Genomic DNA, 22395 nt, shown 5'->3' with positions numbered 1-22395 from the left:
TGTCAGCTCCTTGAGGGTGAGGATCTTATATTTTCACCATTGTAAACAGTTACTTGATTAATTCATGTATGAAAGAAATAAAAGTCATTTTCACTCTTGAACAACATTTTAAATTTCGTTACAGATTAACCCAAGACACTCCTCAGTTCCTATAAGAGGGCACACCTAGAAAATGAAGGAAGCTTTAGTAGTATCAGAAAATCACTAAAATTTTCAGTAACAATCAGAAATTTTTATTAAAAATTCCTAAAGTTATTTAATCTGTTACCAACCTTAGGAAAATGAAAGGTATAAAGAATAAGAAGGTATCTTTTGAACATGTGACTATCCCAGTAAAAGTAGGGACTTAAGTAAATGATGGCAACAACTTTTTATAAACATAGTGGCAGAAGTGCTGTTAAATATACATAAAAAGCAATCGGCAAACCTTTCAGAAAGCAATCTATTAAGAAATTTTTATGTCTATATATCCAGCCCAAGGACTGTTGCCTCTTCTGAATTCCCTGTCACTTAGAATACCATAATCCAGCTACTTTCCTGAATCAGAAATCTAAGCATCAGTTCAGACTCTTTCCTCTTCCTCACTCCCCTCCTCCCTCTGTCCATCCAGACACTATGTCCAGCATTTTCTACTTCCTTAATATCTCACCTGTGTGTATTCTGTCCCTTTACCTATTGCCACTACCTTGGTTCAGTCTCTCATTTTATCTTACCTTGATCACCAAAATGGCATTCTAATTGGTGATATGGCAGGAATGGAAAATAGACAAATTCAGTAGGTATTTAAGAAAACCAACTAATAGAATATAGGACAAAAGATTTAGAGGGAGAAGAATGAATTGAGTTCTGAGTGTGTGTAGCTTGAGGTACCCTCGGGTCATTTGGTAAAGATATTCTCAGTACATGCGTGTATGGGTGTCGGGAAAGCTTAAGGACAGAAAAGTAGGTTCATAGTGGACACTGTGAATTTGGCTGAAATGTCCCCTTTCATGTCCTCCTCCTCCAAAAAGCTTTTTCCAGATCATCTCACTCCTACAGTGGTTATTCCTTGCATTCAATTTTGACAGCTCTGAGGGGTTCACAATTAAATGTTGCCTTTTGTTGGTATTTATTATTTCAAGTTTCTTTTCCCCAAATTAAGCTTTTAGAGAATAGTGACCTTTTATATGCTTTAGGCCTATGGATGCCTATTGTGTCTGGTGCTTTGCCACATACAAGAGGCACTCAAAACAAAGAAGGAGCTGAAGGGATAAATTAGATTTTAGTGATTTTAATGATAACCATAATAAACATCTCCTAGCACAGAGCTTGCACATAATGGGCACTGAATTAATATCTGTGAAATGGATTGAGACTTAAAGTTTCCCAAGGCTCTTCAAAAACCTCTTGATATCTCAGTGGCTTCCAAATCTGACACGCCATAACACTTGGACACAAATATATTTATTATACATTTTGTAAGAAGTCCAACAGTTCATAGTTTTATACATAACCTGTTTCAGTGAAAAGGTCATGCATCGGCAAGCCTAGTCCATCTTCATCTCCTTACCCACATGACTTGAACCCCCCCACACTGTACTTTTACAGAATTTCACATTCTATATTGATGCACACTTCTGCGTCTTTAGTGTTTCCCTCCAACGTTCACATTGCCTCCTCGTGCCTCCCAAATGCTCCTGTGCTACCTTCGCTCTTCACAGGTCAAAGACTTAACTCTGATTGACACAAGAATTATTTTCAGGAAACGAAAAGAAGGAACATTCTTGGTGAAAAATGAAAAGCCAAAAGGCTTAGGCAAGATAATTGCATATTTGGATTTTGGACCTTCTTAAGACAAGAATGGCTTTATGGCTTCCAAGTCTTGGAAAACTTTGACACCTGACACACCGACACTTGACACCGGAAGTCCTACTTACAAAGCAGTGGTACTTTACATAACCATGATCAGACAGAAATAGAAATCCTAAGTTGAAGAATATCATGACATTTATAACTTGTGTTATGTTCAACAGCATCTCATATGATGCTTTAAACAGAGAGACACACAAACTCTTTGTTGAAAAAAATTCTTTTCTCATGCTACATATTTACTGCTTGTCTCTGTGCAAAGTGTTGAGCCAGGTGCTGTACTGGATACAAATAACACAACACATAATCCTTGCCACTGAATTGGACAACAAGAGTTATAAATGGTCCCTCAGAGTGTATGTTGGTACATAATCTTTTTGGAAAACTATCTGAAGTTATCTACTAAAGGTGTATGTAAACCAAGACTATGAGACAGTAACCCCACTCCTAGTTATACACCCCAAATAAACGAATCCATAAGTATAAGTCATGTACAGGAATGACCATGGAACTTTACAATCATCCAAAGGAGGAAACAGCCCCAATCTCTAAACAGAATAGAATGGACAAGCAAATTAGGGCCTATTTACGTATAAGAACACTATAGAACAGTAATAAAGAATGAACTACTGCCACACACTGTGCTATGATGAATTCCAAAGACATAATGGTGAGCAAAGAAACCAGACACAAAGAAACGCATACTGCATGATTCCATCTATGTGATATCTCAGAAGAAGCAAAAACTGATGTGTAATGATAAATCAGAATTCTGGTTCGCTTTGGTGGGAGCAATGACTAGGAAGAGTCTCGAGGAGACATATTGTGGTCTACGTGGGAATATGGCAGAAATGGAGTACGGATAAATTTGAGAGATATTGCGAAGAGATATTTAACTCTCAAACTGACAAAGAGAACACAGAAGGAGAATTGGGATTGGGAGGAGAATGATGAATTTGGTTCTGAATGGGTTGGTTATAGGAATAGGTGAACATTCACCAAACTACACATTGATCATTTGTGAGGATCACTGTATATATGTTATGTAACAAAAAAATTTTTTTTTGTTAGCAAAAAATTTTTAAATAAAAATAAAATAGAGCAAATTTTCAGTAAGACAAGAAAAACCTATGGAGCATCAGGCTTCACAGGTAGGCAGCGATGGTAGAGTTGGGGAGCAGACGTCCCGCATTAACCCACACAGTCCACTGCTGGGAACCACGTGGTTTAGTTCCCAAGCACCACTTGGAACATTCATCCCAAAGTGTGAATTAACACAGTGTAGATCCTACCCTGTTAGGTCTTATTGATTAATACAATAATTCTTCCCCCCTTTTTTTTTTCCCAATTTATTTATTTTCAGAAAAACAGTATTCATTATTTTTTCACCACACCCAGTGCTCCATGCAAGCTGTGCCCTCTATAATACCCACCACCTGGTACCCCAACCTCCCTCTTCCCTTTATTGATTAACACAATCTGTCAGTGCAGAATTCTGAATTTTCCATGCAAAATATTATAGGAAAAGAAGATATTCAATAAGTATCTGTTCATAACGTAGTAACACATGACAGGTATGGCCTACAAATGCTCGAACAGTTGAGAAGTTACAGGAAACACTGGCTAAATGTTTCCAAGGACACGGGAATGGAGCTGGCCTCTAAAAGGTGAGAACAGATGCAGGGGTTTCAAAGTATGACCTATACAGATATTTGATTTGATTTCTTTTAGTGTGAGTAGCACAGTCTTTCAAGGTGCAGGGTAACTAGGAGTATTTCTGGACAGCCATAACCTTGCATCGTGCTTTGCGAATATGTGCCAGTTTCCTCGGCATCTGAGTGGGGTAAAGTCCCTGTGAAGGAGTGCCCCATAAACAGAAGATCATGAGAGGCTAAGTGAATTATTAGACTGTACACGTGGTTTGGGCCCAGATCACATAGTGCCATGAATGCCATACTGAACATATTCCACAGGCAGTGTTAAATGAGACCATGCCCTCCATGCTTTGGTGGTGTGGGCCAATTGTGTGACCAGCATTAATAACAATACATGGTGTAAGCAGCTTCTGGTTCTTTCCCTGTGATGCCAGGCACTAGACCTTTGGAAGTGGATTTCTGACTGCTTGCTTTCAGTTGCCATCTGAGCTCTTACGACTCTGCAAATACAGCTTCTGTTTAGATAACCAAAGGAGGGAAGCTTATATAAAGTAGGTCAAAAGTTTTGTTTGGACTCATAAATCTAAGAGGAATGTTGAAAGAATTAGCAAATAAAGCTATAGATGCCAAGTGGATTAATTTCAATGGTGTTTTCTATGGAAATAAAGTTGACACCAATAATCATTCGGCAAGGTTTTGTTGGCTTAAGGGACAGCTGTCGTGGAGTGAAATTACTGATTTCATTACTGATGTAATTTTACACTACTCCAAAGGGTAGATAAGACAGTTCTTTGACGCTATAATCTAAAGTATCCACCTTCTCAGGTGCTGGTCATACCCAAATGATTAATAACTACAATTTCTGCATACATGTATACTGAGAGATTCTTGAGATATTTAATAAATTGTTTCGTAGAAAAGGAAAAGTCGTCCTAAGTTCTCCTTTGACTTTACAAACAAGCCTTTCAGGCTTCTTTATCTGTGCCTTAAAAACCTTGACTGTAATTTTTATTATTAGCATCACATTTACTAGAAATGAATTCTAGTTTAGCCTTATTTTTATTTGATACAATTGTTAAGGGTAGTGGTATAAAAGTAGAAACTTGGGGCACTTGGGTGGCTCAGTGAGTTAAGCCTCTGCCTTCAGCTCAGGTCATGATCTCAGGGTCCTGGGATGGAGCCCTGAATCAGGCTCTCTGCTCAGCAGGGAGCCTGCTTCCCCCTCTCTCTCTGCCTGCCTCCCTGCCTACTTGTGATCTCTCTCTCTCTGTCAAATAATTAAATTAAAGCTTTAAAAAAATAAATAAAAAAATAAAAGTAGAAACTCTACTGCAAAAATTTTGATGTATAATGGATTTTAGCAGAAACAGAGAAACCTGCTTACTTAAAAGTATTAAGACTAGAGATGTGGATTCATGGTTTTAAATATATAAATATAGATAAAGAGAAAAATCGTATTTCTTTTTTTTCTTTTCTTTTTTTTTTGCTTCTCTGCTAATAGGAGGCAGTGTATTTCGATGTTCTACTGCTCTAGCTACATTTTGTTAGGTACGTGTTGATTGTTCTACAATTGTATGTTAAGATCTTTTATCTTCACTTTATGGATGTAAATGTAGTATAGTCAATAATGAAAGAAATTTGCTTTTTTATTTCATTTACCAACCTATAGAATGTACTTAAATGACTGCATATATGCAAATATTTATTATGCTATAAAAGTGTCAGAACTACTATGTTCTGGATTCTATGATAAGACTTCAGAAGAGAGGGTGGGGACTATTTTATTTTAAAGTGCTTCAAACTGTGTGTATTGCCTACAGGTTACATGTGATAAGTCATCTTGATAATATTAGCTTCACCTGATTTTTAAGCTGATAATGACTCAGGTCTTAGAATAGTAATACGTGAAGGGAAACATACCTCTTGCAGACAAATGAAGGCTGGAGTTGTAGATAAATCAACACACCGCTCATCTTGGATATTAATTGTGGGTGCTACAGCATAAATGGGGTCCTCTTGATCCTTTTCCTCTGTCTCCTCTTCCTCTTCTTGTTCTGTGTCTGTGGCACTGTCTTCCATTTTTCACAATTCTAAAATAAAATCATTCCAGATTCAGCTGCTTAGGGATGGTGTCACCTATAATATCAAATTAGTGGAAAATAATAAAAGCAAGCAAAAATCAACTGGAGTAAGCTACTCTCCAATGAAATTATAGGTCAGACACTTAGCTGCAGATAAATTATTATGAAGGCTGCTCGGTTATAAAGATAGTCTCCATTGCTATACTCAAATCAATAACTCTAATTTTAAAAAAGCTATTGTTGCATTAATTGGAAAATAATGATATAACTAGAATGTAAGCTCCATGAGAGCAGAAACCTAATTGCGTTTACTGAGCATTATAGTTAGCACTCGATTACTACTCATTGATTGGGTGGGAAAAAAAATAACATTCACCCTTACAATATAACACAAAGTTAATTCAAATTATTTTGGGGAAATTAAAAACCAACACCATGCGGTGGCTGACACTGCCTCAGGCATGCACCTTGTACCTGTGCACCTGCCCAAAAGCTTAATTGCTCGATGGCTGTATTCCTGCTGGAGCCGCAGCGCAAGCCTACGCTTGCAGGTCCTGCCTCGGCCCTCAGCTATGTATCTGCTGCCCGTGTGCGTGCTTAATTGTCCTGTCGGGCTTTCGGGCTTCATTTACAAAACATCAGCTCAAGAATAAAATTAAGGATATCAAGATGGTGACCCCAGAGCATTAAACCATGCTCAAGCCTTTGGGAGGACGGGTCCTTGCATGACTGCGCAAGTCATGGAGGCGGCCATTGATTTACTGCGCATTGATTTGCTCACATATTCAAGGGGACCTGTCTTGGTCTAAAAGGACCTGTCTTGGGACGCCTGGGTGGCGCAGTTGGTTGGACGACTGCCTCCGGCTCGGGGCGTGATCCTGGAGTCCGGGGATCGAGTCCCACATCAGGCTCCCAGCTCCATGAGGAGTCTGCTTCGCTCTCCGACCTTCTCCTCGCTCATGCTCTCTCTCACTGTCTCTCTCTCTCAAATAAATAAAATAGAAAAAAAAAAAATTTAAAAGGACCTGTCTTGGCCTGCAAGGTCTCTCCCAGCCCATTTTGGTGGCATTGGGTCATTGCTTCTCAGAGAGCTGGTAAGGAGACTCAATTGCATTTAAAAAAAAAAAAAAAAAAAGCCAATCTAATCTTTTGCTCTTTTGATCTCTGACCCATGTGAATCTGCACTTAACAGAAGAGTAAACTTGCTCTTTTTCCTTGCCAGAGAACATACATCAAACTGTCATAAATTAAAGGTCCGGATTTTCTGTTAAATATCTCTCATCTCTCATGTCTATCTTATCAGATTAGCTGCTCCTTGATGATGGGATCCCCATTCTTTTAATAGGGAAAACATGTTCTGTAATATGAATCTGGAAGGCATGGTAGGCTCTGGCTCCTAAATTTATTCGTCAAGTGGCCATAGGCATGCCATTTATTCATTCAGTTTCCTTTCCTCCTCTCTGAAATGGGGGTCACAGTAATTTTTCTGTTTCATAAAGAATAGGCACAAATTAAATGGGATCACCCCTGTGGATTTTAGCTTCAATTCTACTATGTCTAATTCTCTGCCACAGACATAAATTACACATGCACTTATTTTCCTCTTCTTGCTGCAAAAATACTTCACAGGTGGTAGCATGTACTTCCCTCAGGAGGCACTAAATGTCTGGTTGTCTGTTTTGTTTTGCTTTGGCTTCATTTGGTTGTCTTTCTACATATGATATTAATAGCCATTGATATCACTTGGACTCCCACTCCTTTAATACCCACATATTGTTTTCAGTGCCATAAAGCAGTGTTAAAAGAACCTGTTGTTGTTAAAGCATCACAACAATTCAATTTTGGCAATTAATCACAGTTGTCGTTTAAATCTTCAAGGAGCTATGAAGGTTTGATTACATATCTAGATTTGTTGATGTTTATGAGATACAATATGTTGGTTCAACCATTTCATGGATGAAAACCTGTTAATGACTATCTCAGAAAAATTTTTCCCTCAGAACATTACACCATAACTGTTAATGTCAGCTTTTGCTTTAAGAAATATTTTGAATATGAGCAAAAATAACAGATTGGCATAATGAATCTTCAAGTATCCATCCACCAGCTCCAATAAATTACAATTCATGGACAGTTTGTTTTGTCTGAACCCTTCCACTTACCCCTCCACTCTCCATATAATTTGGAAGAAAACCCATGCATGTAGACTTAATAACATACCCCTAGGAATTCCAGAATACTGTACAGAGATTACCTTCATGCTACTGCACACCTGTATGGCCCTCCTTAGTGTGAATGGACCACAAGTCAGTCAAACAACCCCCAAATTATAAACATATGGAATGTTGCCAGTTTTTTACTATCACAGTTTTGCCAAGTACAGTCTGCATATTTATTTTAAAATATGTTTTAAAGGATCTTGGGAGTTTTAGAATGGAGATGGCATTAACATTCAAGACTTAATTTCAGGCCATCTTCTCAAAGCACTGCACTTAAAATGTGGCAGAGCTTCCCTAGGTAACAAAAAAAAAAAAAACAGGGCACTGTGCTGATTTCTACAGATTCCGCGGTCCGCTCAAGTTTTTCAGTCTCTAGTTTCTTGAAAACATTCCAAATAGTTTCAATCAGGTAAAACATTATACACAGGGAAGCAACAAAAAGACACTGTAACTGAGTTCTGATAGAAATTATCAGACAAACTTTGACCTTTAGAAAAGAAAGGAAGAGTGAGTAGGAAAGAAAGAAAATGCAATAGAAACAAATGTGAAAGTCTCATGTGAATTTAAGCCTAAAACACTAATTAATCTAATTAAATAACAGGTTGGAAAGGGCTGAAGGAGATAGCAAAGTTTAACAGATTAAACAAATATTCAAGTTCATTAAACAAATATTCAAATTCGTTAATGTAGGATTATATCAATATCACCATGCTGCAGGCAATATGATTGGCAGCTATAAATATAAAAATAGAATAAAATATATTCTCAGTCTACATGATATAAACAAGAGAATATTTATAAAACATCTAAATTCCTGGTGTAGGAATACCAACAGACCTATCAAGTATAGTAATTCTAGAAATGTGTATCTCCGTAATACTAAGTCAATTAAGCAAATATTTACTGAGTTCTTTTATGAGGAGCAATAATTTACAAAGAGGCAAGCAATTTACAATATAAAGAGAAATCAAGGCAGGGAATAACGAGGTCTATATCATACAAGGTAAAGTAAAATAAACCTAAATAAAAAGCAATGTTATTCTACCAACATTGAGATAAGCCTGTAAAAGCAGGTTGTACGGATGAATGGATAAGGAAGATGTGGTCCATATACACTATGGAGTATTATGCCTCCATCAGAAAGGATGAATACCCAACTTTTGTAGCAACATGGACGGGACTGGAAGAGATTATGCTGAGTGAAATAAGTCAAGCAGAGAGAGTCAATTATCATATGGTTTCACTTATTTGTGTAGCATAACAAATAACATGGAGGACAAGGGGCGTTAGAGAGGAGAAGGGAATTTGGGTAAATTGGAAGGGGAGGTGAACCATGAGAGACTATGGACTCTGAAAAACAATCTGAGGGGTCTGAAGTGTGGGGGGGTGGGAGGTTGGGGTACCAGGTGGTGGGTATTATAGAGGGCACGGCTTGCATGGAGCACTGGGTGTGGTGAAAAAATAATGAATAATGTTTTTCAGAAAATAAATAAATTGGAAAAAAAAAAGCAGGTTGTAGCCTGGAATTTAGATTTTTAATCTATAGGAATTGGAAACCATTACTTTTTTTTTTTTTTTTTTTTGCATTAAAGTGTTATCTGAGCTTGTAAAGGTGTTGGTGATAATGAGAGGAATGTTTTGGAAAGGGTGTGAATTGGAAGGCAAGGAGACAATTTAGTGGTTGTGAGTCAGCACCCTCAGCTGTGGGCAGGAGATAGATTCACTGGTGAGCAAAACCAGACCAGGTGTCTGGCCCCAGGGGCACTCACAGACTGGTGAGCAAGACAGAAATTAATCAGAGAAGCATAGAGATAAAATGTAAAAATGAATATAACTGAAACAGGTGCTGTGAAATCGTGGACCATGGAAACAGGGTTACCTCGTATGGCACATTTCCAGTACACACAATCCTCACAGCAACTGTTAAGTAGCCCAATTGGAAGGTTAGATGCTGAGGACCTGAGCCAAGGCCGTCCATGCTATGCTGTAGGAGTCCCAAGAAGAGACACACGGTTTAATGAGGCTTTCTAGAAGGGAGAGGACATGTACAGAGCATTCACACAGAAAACCAAAGGGCTAGTGAAGGAAAAAGGGAGGTTAATTAAAAGCTTGAGTCCTATTCCACAAGAACACTGAGCTTCTCTCTTATTCACACTTTGTTTTGGGGTTAAAAGATAAAGCCAAAATAGGAAGTGTCACAAAGAATAATGAAGCAATAAACATCGCAGGGTATGCCTTGTGTTGTAAGACAAACCACTACTTCCTCTTCTCAAAAGCCAAAGAAGTGATCATCATTTTGTGTTTTGATTTTGAACTCTTAAGGAAAATTTTCTGGACAGTTATAAGGAGCAAATCCAAAAACCAAATAGTCCATGCACCAGAGAATGGGTCAGCATACACAAATGATGGTGACTTTTTGAAGATTAAAGGGCGACGCTTGCTTCAAGAAAGATGTAGCAGGAAACCACGCTTTCGATATTACTTGCCGCTGAACTAGCACAAGTTTTGCTCATTTTGGAGTGGCAGGGTATCATTTAAAGTCAAAAATGATACGGTCCCACACCATTCTTTTTCATAAGTTAGCTCGTCTATCTGCCCCAGAAACATGACCACAGGCTCCGTCCCCCGGTGGCCCATTGCTGTGGGTAAGTTACGGGACTCTTTCTACAGGAACTCAGAACTGGCCCTGCTGGAGGAAGGGAGATGTCTGGGACAACTATTTTGTTTGTTTCAGTTTCCTATACTTATTTAAAAACATAGAAATGTCAAAATGGGGGTGCTTGGGTGGCTCAGTCAGTGAAACGTCTGTCTTTGGCTCAGGGTCCTAGGATGGAGCCCTGCGTCGGGCTCCCTACTCAGCGGGGAGTCTGCTTCTCTCTCTGCCTCTCCCCCTGCTTGTGTTCTCTCTCTGACAAATAAATTAAAATCTTTAAAAAAAAGAAAAGGGAAATGTCAAAATGAGGTTTCAAAAACTATGGTATATTTAAAGTTATATGACAAGTGCCTCTCAGTCCTGTTAGTGTATCTCTGTGATTATATACATGTTCTCTTTTAGAGATAAGATTAAAAGTCAGCATCAAAGGCCCTTTCTGAAAGACCTCTGGTCTACACATCACAGGCTCAGAATATTAGGCAGCGGATCCCAGATGCAGTCTACAGTTACCTCAGATCCACTTAATCCAACAACAACATCACCAGATACTACCAGCTTGGGAATCCTAAATGCAACAATCACTGCACTTGTTCATGAGTAGAGCTTTTTTTTCCCTGTACAATTACATAATACCCATTATTATTATACAAAGACATGGTTAGACTTGAAACATTTTTTTAAAGATACAGACTTCAGGTCCTGTTTTTAAGAAGGAGGGTGAAAAAGCTTTGTCATTCGAAACAAACCTAACAAATCAAACCACAACTTCTTCCTGTTCTTAAAAAAAAGAAAAAAGAAAAAAGAAAAAAAACCTCTCTCCCTCAAACGAAACAAAACAAAACAAAACAAAAAACCCTGCAAAAAAAATTCCAGTCTGGTAGAGAAGAAGTAAAACCATTGCAGTTCAGTATGTATAGCTAAAATTTCCCTCATAACTGAAGTGTTAAAGTAACAATGTGGGTTAAAAACACACCTATATTCAGACACATATACACAGACATAAAAAAAAAATTCTTGAGAGGAAGCTCCAAGTGCATTTCTAGCCTTAAAGTAAATGTTCACAGTATTAGTTAAGTCTTATATTATATGCATGTGTAACCAATGAGGAGCCTGTTCACTGCCCACGATCCCAGAGAACCAAAGACTGTCACAGGATATGCTCCCTCCTAGGGAGGGCAGAAAGCTGAGAGAGCTCTAGGCCTTCTCCCAACTCATTTCTTTGTCCTTTTTGCTTCCCTTTGCATGCTACCCTCCAACCCCAGACACAGACCCGAGAAAAGTTATTCACCTTCTCTTTAAAACTTATTATTTTTTCTGGGGTGCCTGGATGGCTCAGTGGGTTAGGCCCCTGCCTTCGGCTCAGGTCATGATCTTGGGGTCCTGGGATCGAGCCCAAGCATTGGGTTAGACCAAGAAGACCCCTAGCATTGGGCTCTCTACTTGGCAGGGAGCCTGCTTCACCCTCTCTCTGTCTACTTGTGATCTCTGTCTGTCAAATGAATAAATAAATAAAAATAAAACCTATTATTTTTTCTTTTTCTCAGAAACCCACATAGCCGAAATGAGCTTCATATTACTCATTTGTGAATGGGTATAACATATAGGGTCGTGATGGGAAGACCATCCATGTGGAAGGCTGTCATAGAAATAGACATGATTCTTGTCTCTAGCATAAAGCTCCTGGGTGTCCTCATCAGCAGGTGGGCACTCCTGCCTAGTGGTCGTGCACCTCTGCACTTAGTAAGGACATTTATATAGCCCTTCACAGCTGAAATGAAGCTTTCCTTCATAATATTTCACTCTTCTTATAACAACCATGTTCATAACTATAATTATCTCCATTTTACAGAAAAGGAAATTGAAGGCTGGAGAATGTAAGTGATGTGCCCACGATCACAATAAGTGATCAGCAATAAGTGTCAGTATTTATTCAAACTCATGTCCACTGGCTCCAAATCCCTTACACTTTTATACTGTATAGGATTCTTGCCATGGCCTTGGTAAAGCCCTTTGCTCTAGCCTCCAATAATGGAAAGCAGGATCAAGGATACAGCAGGCTAAATGAATTTGATTCTGTCACTGCAAAGGTGTAAAGCTAAGACCCCCGTTAGCAAGGAGAAGGTCAATACAATGTAAGTCAATTAAAGACAGTTCCGGTAGAACAGTGATTATTAGGCGGTCCATGAAGTGGCAAGATGGGAGCTGTGCAAAACAATGGGCTACAGAACTGGTTGCTATAGTTACAAACCAGAGGAAATCTTTCCCTTACACAGAGTGTGGCAAGAAGCACTGGTCTCATATCCACAATAATTTACAGTCATTCTGCAAGTCCAGTCAGGCTTTAGAATCTCAAAGGATGGCTGAGAGGCCCTATCAGTTCCCTTAGTAGTTACCAAATAATTCGGTAGTGAGCAGAAACAGTTCCAAATCCTGTGGGAGGTTTGGAATGCTCAAGTAGGTCTAAAGCTGATAGTCTTCCAGAAGGTCTGTGAATCAGATATTGTACATGTTTACATGCAATCTAGAATCTTCACACTGCAGTGTTATTCCTGCACTCCATTCCTTACTTTTGTTACAAAAACACACATGTTTTTCAAATTCTTCTGTCACCTTTGCTTAAATTTTTAAAAAGCATACCTGATAGCACATTCATAGCATTACAAAACTAGTCTATATGTCCTGTCTGATTAGGTCATTGCTTTGCAAACCTGCTCTTTGATTTACCCCTTTCCTCTTCCCCACACGCTATTCAATAGGAATTGTGAGTTTAGATGGGTCTGTTTCCTTAGGAAAGATTTAGTGTAGTATGGGCTATCGTCGCTGCTCCCCAAATGTAACAGCCCTGGCTCCTCCCTTCTTCGTCATCATGGTGTTTGTCCTCCTCCTCTTCCTCTTGTCATTTCATCTAAGACTAGGAGTAGTGGCTTTAACTTAGTCTACAGCATGACAGCATGGGGTAAGGGAAAATGAATACTTTGAAGTTCATCAACTCAGGCTTGAATCTCCTTCTTCCCCTTCCTGTGTGACCTTGGGCAAGATATGTAACCTCTAAGTGGCTATTTCTTCAACTACAAGATGATTTAAGAGTTGTTGGGAAGATTAAATGGAAAAAAATCTCAGCCCAGACCCAGCATGTAGTCCTCAATAAATGTTAGCTCCCTCCCACCACTGTCTGGGTTTTTTTGTTTTTGTTGTGTGTGTGTGTGTGGTTTTTTTTTTTTTTTTTTTTTTTTTTTTTGCTTTCATGTGAAAGCCTTAAATAATTTTGACAGGGATCAAATAAACAGATGTCTGCCTGGGACTGGATCAGATGGTTTAGGAATCTATAGGTTGGGGCTCTTCTAGCATGAATTTGTCCTAGAATACATCCTTGGGCTCTTGTGTGAGCATCCTGGTAAGCCTAACCTTGAAATACCAGTATGAGATGTTTTCATCTAGGGAAAGAAAGATGATGTAGGATATTGGGTACGGTGAAATCTTTGTATTTGCGAAGTATTTGGGTCCTTAAAAGAACATGTCAACTCTTAGTCAGGGCAGGGCCAGATTTAGACAATAAGAGGGCAAAGTTCCCTTGCCTATGTCTAGAAATTTCACAGTCTCCACTTTTCATTGCATAAGTACTTCCTGTTCTCAGGCTTCCCCTGGCCCTTGGCAGATCTCCCCTTCAGGCTTCCTCCCCTTGGGCAGCATCCCTTACTCAATTTCTTTCCTTCCTCTAAAAGCAAAGCTTCTTACATTCATTATAGCTTTAGAAAAATATTTACCAAACCAATTTTCCTCCTTTACATTGGTGGAGGAAGTTAGAAGTAAAAATAAACAACAACAACAACAACAACAACAAAAACCCTCTCTGAACTGGGGAGCAAGAAGAGTTGGCGTAGGCCCCTGAGGCCTCTAGTCTGCCCGGGACAAGGCTCAGGAAGCGAAATAGTGGAACTCGGACATTTGAGAACATCGGAGAGATCATGTGCCCCTTCTCTCAGGTGAGAGGCTGAGGATGTGACAAGGCTGCATACGATTACTGATCCTACACCTGCTCGTGCTAAAGCAGTAGGTGGAGAAGGCCCAAGACAGTCCACACAGTGGCCAAGGAGATGTACTGAAGGCTAGCCGAGAGCACTACATCCCAAGCACCCTTGACATTGTGATGAAAGACACGGCTTCGGAAAGCTTTGCGGTGCATGCCACTGAGAACCAGAGAAAGAGGCAGAATTCTCAAAGATACCGCCCAGGAGAACCAAGTGTGAGACCCAGGTGGATGCATATCTCAAGGTGAGTCAGCATGGTCAGACAGCAGCCACTGGCAACCATCCTGAAGCCACAATGCTATCTAGTAACACTGAACTTGGGGCTCCTGCCTAAGAGGAAGAGAGAAAAAGTAGACTTACGTGGGTTTCTTTGAGTCAGCTTTATGGAGATATAATTTATGTGCAATAAAACTCATAATTTTAAGAGTACAATATGAGTTTTTACACATATTGACAGTTGGGTAATCGCTGCCACAAACATTCTTATTTTGTAGAGAGCAAAATGGAGTCTCTCATGTCAAGCAGGAACCTGCGTCAAGCAATGACGCAAGCAGTTAAGGTACTGCAGCTAGGAGACATTGCAGATAGGAGATATTGCCAGGACCAATGTCAGCTGACGACACCCCAGAACTGATAACCAGCAGAACCAGAGGAGGTCTGCAGAAATCCAAAACCGATTAAATCCCTTTAAAAAGGGAAGGATTTTGGCAACAAACTGTCAGACTCCTCAGACCTGACCCTTCTGCATCTGACCACTTAAAAAAGGCAACTGCCACCGATGGTTTTGCCCAATTCTGTTCTCCAAACAGAACCGAGAGCCTTCCCTGCTGATCATGAGAAGCAGTGAATGCAGAGAGCTGACCCGGACCAGACGCAGGCCTTATCTCAGTGGCGTACCCACAAACTGAGTTCACATTTGGTTCGTTCACTTCCCACTCCTTTCTGTTATCTTGTTTGTTATATGGCTTGTCTTCTATCCTGCTCTGTGTGCCATGTAAGAAGCCACGTTTAATCACATGGGGAGATGTCATGGAGTTTGGAATCCTGAGTCTGCTTTATCATTGTGATTTAACCTTGCTTTGTGATTGACTAAAGCTGACATTGTGGAAAGACATAACTCATGTGTGCACCTTCCTACCGTGCTTATGACGCCATGAGCTCTAAAAGCTTCCACTGTGTGCCTTTATGATCCGTGCCCTGTCCTATCCCCACGCCTGCCATCCCAGGCACCTAGTCACAACTAGTCTTACTTTTTCCAGTATTTTATGTAAATAGAATCATGGATTTTTCTGGCTTCTATAATTTAACAGAAGGTTTTTGAGGTTCACCTACATTGCTGTGGGCATCAATATTTCATTCCTTTTATTGCCGAGTGATATCACAATGTACAGATGCACCACAATTTATTTGCCAATTCACCAGCTGATAGACATTTGACTTTGCTATAAACATTTGAGTATAAGTCTTCATGTGAATGTATGTTTTCATTTTTCCTGGGTAAATATCTATGAATGGGATTACTGGGTCATATGGTAAGTATATGTTTAACTCAATATAAAACTGTCCGATTGTCTTCCAAAGTGGCTCTGTGATTTTATATTCACACCAGGAAAAAGTGGACACCAAGGTTCCCATTGATCCATGTCCTTTCACACTTGATAATGTCAGTATTTTTATCCATTCTGCTGGATGTGTAGTGGCATCTAATTTTGATTTTTAATTTGTGGTTTTAATTTCCATTTCCATAAGACTACTTAATGTGGAATGTCTTTTATGGGCTTATCTGCCATTTACATATCTTCTTAGATGATAGTGTCTACTTACTATTTTTTGCCCAGTAAAAAAATCAGGTTCTTTTGCTACCTACTAATATTGTAAGCATTCTTTGTGTCTTTGGGATACAATTTTTTTATTAATATGTTTTGTAGATATTTTCTCTCAGTCTCTCCCAATCTTTTCATTTTCTTAGGATTGTCTTTTTGAAGAGCAAATTTTTTTAATTTTGAGGGAATTCAATGTATCATTTTTTCACTTTTATGGTTCACATTTTGTACCTTAAGAAATCTTTGCCAAACTCAAGGTCACAAGATTTTCCCCCTATATTTTCTTCTAGAACTTTAAGAGTTTTAGCTCTTCTACTTGCATCTTTTATCTCTGTCAAGTTTTTGTGTATGGTGTGAAGTAGGATTGATCTTCTTTGGGGAGGTGAGGGATAGATGGATATCTAGTGGTTCAGCACCATTTGTTAGGAAAATATCCTCTTCCCATTGAATTATCATAGTACCTTTTCCAAATATCAATTAACTAAATATGTGTAGGTCTATTTCTATGTTCTCTATGCTGTTCCATTGATTTATTTCTATTCTAATACCAATACAATATTGTATTATCAAAGCTCTGCAGTTAGTATTAAAATGACGTAGTATAAATCCTCAAACTTAGTTTTTTCTCAAAATTGTTTTGGCTATACTATGTATTTTTATTTCCATACATATTTTAGAAGGAACTTGTCAATTTCTATCTTTAAAAAAGCCTGCTGCAATTTTGACTGAGCAACAAATCAATACATCAGTGTGGGGCAATATGCCATCTTAATGTTGAGTCTTATTTTTCTTGAATTTTTGTTTTTCTCCCCAGTTATTTAGGTCATCTTCAGTTTTTCATAGCAATGTCTTATGGTTTTCAGAAGATATGTCTTGTATATGTTTTGTTAACTTTATCCCTAAGTATGTCACATTTTGTATGTTATTGTAAATGATATTATTTTTCAATTTTGATTTCCAAATGTCATTGTTAGTCCTTAGAAATAAAATTGGTGGGGTGCTTGGGTGACTCAGTTGGTTAAGCATCTGCCTTCAGGTTGTGATCTCAGGGTCCTGGGATTGAGCCCTGCATTGGGCTCCCTGCTCTGTGAGGAGTCTGCCTCTCTCTCTCCCTCTGCTCCTCTCCTCTGCTCGTGCTCTCTCTTGTGCCTGTGCACCATCTCTAACAAACAAATAAAATCTTCAAAAGAAAAGAAATAAAATTGGTTTTTGTCACTGACCTTGTATTTTGTAGCCTTGTGAAACATTTTTATTAATTCAGTAGCTTTGCACAATATTCCTTAGAATTTTCTATTCACATGATCATGCTATCTGCAAATAAACACAATTTTACTTCTTCCTTTCCAATGTAGATTCCTTTTATTTCTTTTTATTGCCTTATTATACTATATAGGACCTCTAGTACAATGCAGAACAAAAGTGGTGAGTGAACATTCTCCCTTTGTTCCACATCCTTTTCTTTCTTTCTTTTTTTTTTTTTTTTTTAAAGATCATTTATTTATTTATTTGACAGAGAGATAGAGAGCACAAGCAGACAGAGCAGCAGGGAGAGGAAGAGGGATAAGCAGGCTATCTGCTCAGCAGAGATGTGGAACTCAATCCCAGGACCCTGGGATCATGACCTGAGCTGAAGCCAGCCACTTAACCAACTGAGCCACCCAGGTGCTCCTTTGTAGCACATCTTAACAGGGAAAGCATTCAGTCTTTCATAGTTAAATATGGTATGAAGGTAAGTTTCCATAGCTGCCTGTACCAGGTGGAGGAAGTGTCCTTCTATTCCAAGTTTGTTGGAAGTTTCTAACAGGAAGTGTACTGAATTTTGCTAAACTTTTTTTAATCCATTAAGATGATCATATTTTTCAGCAAATGATACTGGACAACTGGACATTCTTATGTAAAAAGATGCACCTCAAACCATACCCTCTATCATTTACAAAAAGTAACTTGAAATGAGGTATATGACTAAATGTAAAATCTAAAAGTAAAAAGTGTTCAGAAGAAAATATTCACTATTCACAACCTTGGTTTGGAGAAAGGTTTTTTGTTTTTGTTTGTTTGTTTTTGTTTGTTTGTTTTTAGATTGGACACAAAACCACAAATCATAAAAGAGAAAAATAGATAAATTGGACTTTTCAAAATCTAAGAGTTCTGCTCTTTGGAAGACAGTATTGGGAAACTGAAAACAAAAATCACAGATGGGAAGAAAATACATGCAAATAATTTATCTGTCACAAGACTAGTATGGACAATATATTAAGAAATCTCATAGCTTAGGGGTGCATGAGTGGCTCAGTGGGTTAAAGCCTCTGCCTTTGGCTCAGGTCATGGCCCCAGGGTCCTGGGATCGAGCCCCACATCAGGCTCTCTGCTCGATGGGGAGCCTGCTTCCTCCTCTCTCTCTGCCTATCTCCTCTGCCTACTTGTAATCTCTGTCTGTCAAATAAATAAATAAAAATCTTTAAAAATATATATATATATAAAAGAAATCTCATAGCTTAATAATAGGAAATCAAATAGACTGATTTAAAAAGTGGGCAAAAGATTTGAACATATACTTAACCTAAGATATACAAATGGCAAATAAGAATATGAAAATATGCTTATTCAGGGGCACCTGTGTGGCTCAGTGGGTTAAAGCCTCTGCCTTTGGCTTAGGTCATGATCCCAGGGTCCTGGGATCAAGCCCCGCATTGGGCTCTCTGCTCAGCAGGGAGCCTGCTTTCCCCCTCTCTCTCTGTCTGCCTCTCTGCCTACTTGTGATCTCTGTCTGTCAAATAAATAAATAAAATCTTAAAAAAAAAAAGAAAATATGCTTACTTCATTAGTAATTGGGGAAATCCAATTTAAAAGTCCCAATGAGATACAACCACAGTTATTAGAGTGATTTTTAGAACGTGACACCAAGTGTTGGTGAAGACGTGGAGTAACTGAACTCTCACATACTGCTAGTGAGAATGCAAAGTTGTATAGCTCCTTTGGACAACAACTTACTTATTATAAAGTTAAACATACATTTACCAAATGACCCAGCCATTCATTCATATGTATTTATGCAGGGGGAAGGAGGATGTGTATCTATTCAAAAACTGTACACAAATGTTTACATTGGTTTTATTAATATTCACTCCAAACTGGAAACAACACAAATATCAACTTAAGGGATGTATAAACAGATTGTGGTACATTCATAGAATGGAATATGACTCAGAAATAAAAATGAATTAAAAAAAAGAAATAAAAATGAATAAACTATTGATACATACAATAGTGTGGATGAATCTCAAATACATTATATTAAGTCAAAAGTCTATGTAGTATATGATTCTGTTTTAGAAGTTCCTGGAAAAGGCAAAAGTATTGGGACAGCTAACAGATCAAGTATTTGCCAGGGGCTGGATGCTGGGGGAGAAGGAGTGACTACAAAGTAGTATGAGGGAACTTTTGACAGTGATGGAAAAATACTACATCTTGATTGTCATGTGGCTACATCACTGTATACATCTGCCAAAATTGATAGAAATGTTCACCCCAAAAGGGTGGATTTTACTGTGTGTAAATTATACCTCAGTAACTATAAAACAAAGCAAAGCAACAAAAAGAACAGAATTTACACAAAGTATGAAAACTGTAGGCTATCAAAACAAAGAAAAAAATTCTAAAAGCAACCAGAGAGAAAAGGCAGTTTCTCTACAAAGGCACTAAATTAGACAGACAGAAGACTTAGACTTCTCATTAGCAAAAACTGTACCACTTCAAAGTGCTGAGAGACAGTAACTGTCAACTAGTTATTTAAGAGTAAGGGCAAAATAAAGACATTTAGAGACAAAATCTGAAGAAATAACTCAAAGACTCATTAAATATATATATATATAAAGATACACTTCAGTAAAAACAAAACCAAATTTAGAAGGAAAGAGGTGAGCAAATAAATTCTTAAATGTTGCTAAATCTAAATGAGCACAAAATACAAAAAACAATAATAGGGGAGCAAGCCTGGCTTAGACAGTTAAGTGACTGACTCTTGATTTTGGCTCAGGTCATGATTTCAGGGTTGTGAGATCAAACCTTGTGCCAGGCTCTGTGCTGAGCATGGAGCCTGCTTATGATTCTCTCTCTCTCCCTCTGCCCCTGTCCCCAACTCAGGCTCGCTCACTCTAAAATGATAATAATAATAATAACAACTACTAAACCAAAATATACAAGGGAATAAATGACATGGAAGACAGAAGGGAGAAGACTGATGTTAAAGAATTTCACTGTTCAAGAGAAGGAGGAAGATACTGATTGATTAGGCTTCTGCTAAGTCAAGAGAGTATGCCAAAAACCCAAGGATAATGATTAGAAGAAAAGAAATAGCCTTCCAAATTATATGGAGGAAAAGGTGAATAAAGAAAAATATACAGACTAAATTAACAGAGAGGACCCCTCCCCCAAAAAGCAAAAAGGCAAGATTAATAGAAAACACAAAATAAGCTGTCAAGAATGCATATAAATGTAAAAGTAATTATAAAAATTGTAAAGTGGATTAGTTTACCTGTTGAGAAAGATTCTCAAATTGGTTTTAAAATATCTTGCTGTGTTCTGTTTATAAGACACAAGTCCCAAATACAGTGTCACAGGCTTGAAGTAAAGGGGTGAAAATATTATTAGATAAAAATACATAATAAGGGGGGTGCAAGTCAAGATGGCGGAGAAGTAGCAGGCTGAGACAACATCAGGTAGCAGGAGATCAGCTAAATAGCTTATCTAACCATTGCAAACACCTACAAATCCAACAGGAAATCGAAGAGAAGAAGAGCAACAATTCTAGAAACAGAAAACCGATCGCTTTCTGAAAGGTAGGACCTGCAGAGAAGTGAATCCAAAGTGACTGGAAGATAGACTGCGGGGGGTAGGGGCCGGCTCCCTGCAAGTGGCGGAGCAATGGAGCACAAAATCAGGACTTTTTTTTTTTTTCAAAGATTTTATTTATTTATTTGACAGACAGAGATCATAAGCAGGCAGAGAGGTAGGAAGAGAGAGGAGGAAGTAGGCTCCCCGCTGGGCAGAGAGCCCAACGAGGGGCTTGATCCCAGGACCCTGAGATCATGACCTGAGCTGAAGGCAGAAGCTTAACCCACTGAGCCACCCTGGTGCCCCCCAAATCAGGACTTTTAAAAGTCTGCTCCATGGGGGGACATCGCTCCAGAGGCTAAACTGGGGGGAAGCGCACGTGGGGGCAGCATAACCCCAGGACCTGCGGGTCACAGAAGGTCTGGGGGTATCTGAGTGTCACAGAGCTCACAGGTATTAGAGGGGGAAGCCGGCAACAGCAACAAAACCAAGGAGTGAGCTCTCAACTCTGGCTTACCTTAAACAGGTCTGCAGGCTGGATGAGCTCGGAGCGCGGCCAGAGGCCACGGAGACAGAAGTGACCGGGCACTTTTCTCCAAGTGCGAGCGATTGAGCGCTTTCCCCCAAGCGCAGCCAGAGGCCAGGGAGACAGGGACAGTTGGGCACTTTTCTCTGAGGGCACACTGAGGAGCGGGACCCCGAGCTCTTGGCTCCTCCGGGCCAGAGATTGGGAGGCCGCCATTTTCATTCCCATCCTCCAGAACTCTACCGAAAGCCCTCAGGGAACAACAGCTCCCAAAAGCATACCTGAACGAATTACTCAGCCCGGCCCCTGGTAAGGGCAGTGCAATTCCGCCTGGGGCAAAGATACTTGAGAATCACTACAACAGGCCCCTCCCCCAGAAGATCAACAAGAAACCCAGCCAAGACCAACTTCACTCACCAAGAAAAACAGTGGAATTCCAGAAGAGGAGAAAGCAAATCTTATCTGGACAAAATGACAAGGCGGAAAAACTCACCACAAAAAAAAAAGAGCAAGAGGCAGTACCGAAGGCTGGAGACCTAATCAATACAGACATTGGTAATTGGTAATATGACAGATCTAGAGTTCAAAATGACGATTCTCAAGGTTCTAGCCGGGCTTGAAAAAGGCATAGAAGATATTAGAGAAACACTCTCCAGAGAGATAAAAGCCCTTTCTGGAGAAATAAAAGAACTAAAATCTAACCAAGTTGAAATAAAAAAAGCTATTAAT

General features: G+C 39.1%; 1 protein-coding gene across 4 annotated transcripts in view; it reads right to left on the bottom strand.

Annotated features, from left to right (window-relative positions):
* Positions 1-22395, bottom strand: part of CCDC146 (coiled-coil domain containing 146) — a 122838-nt gene that overhangs the window by 90442 nt on the left and 10001 nt on the right. For 3 of the 4 annotated variants that reach the window (XM_044245877.1, XM_044245875.1, XM_044245878.1), the window contains exon 2: positions 5424-5593. In XM_044245877.1, coding sequence (XP_044101812.1) covers positions 5424-5582 — 159 coding nt within the window. In that variant the 5' untranslated portion in view covers positions 5583-5593. Of the gene's footprint in view, positions 1-5423; positions 5594-21657; positions 21842-22395 lie in introns of those variants that run through there. The other variant, XM_044245876.1, reaches the window with a different exon arrangement.

The sequence above is a fragment of the Neovison vison genome, chromosome 4, assembly GCF_020171115.1.
Source record: "Neovison vison isolate M4711 chromosome 4, ASM_NN_V1, whole genome shotgun sequence".
NCBI lineage: Eukaryota > Metazoa > Chordata > Mammalia > Carnivora > Mustelidae > Neogale > Neogale vison.
This window is presented reverse-complemented; position numbering and strand designations above follow the sequence as displayed.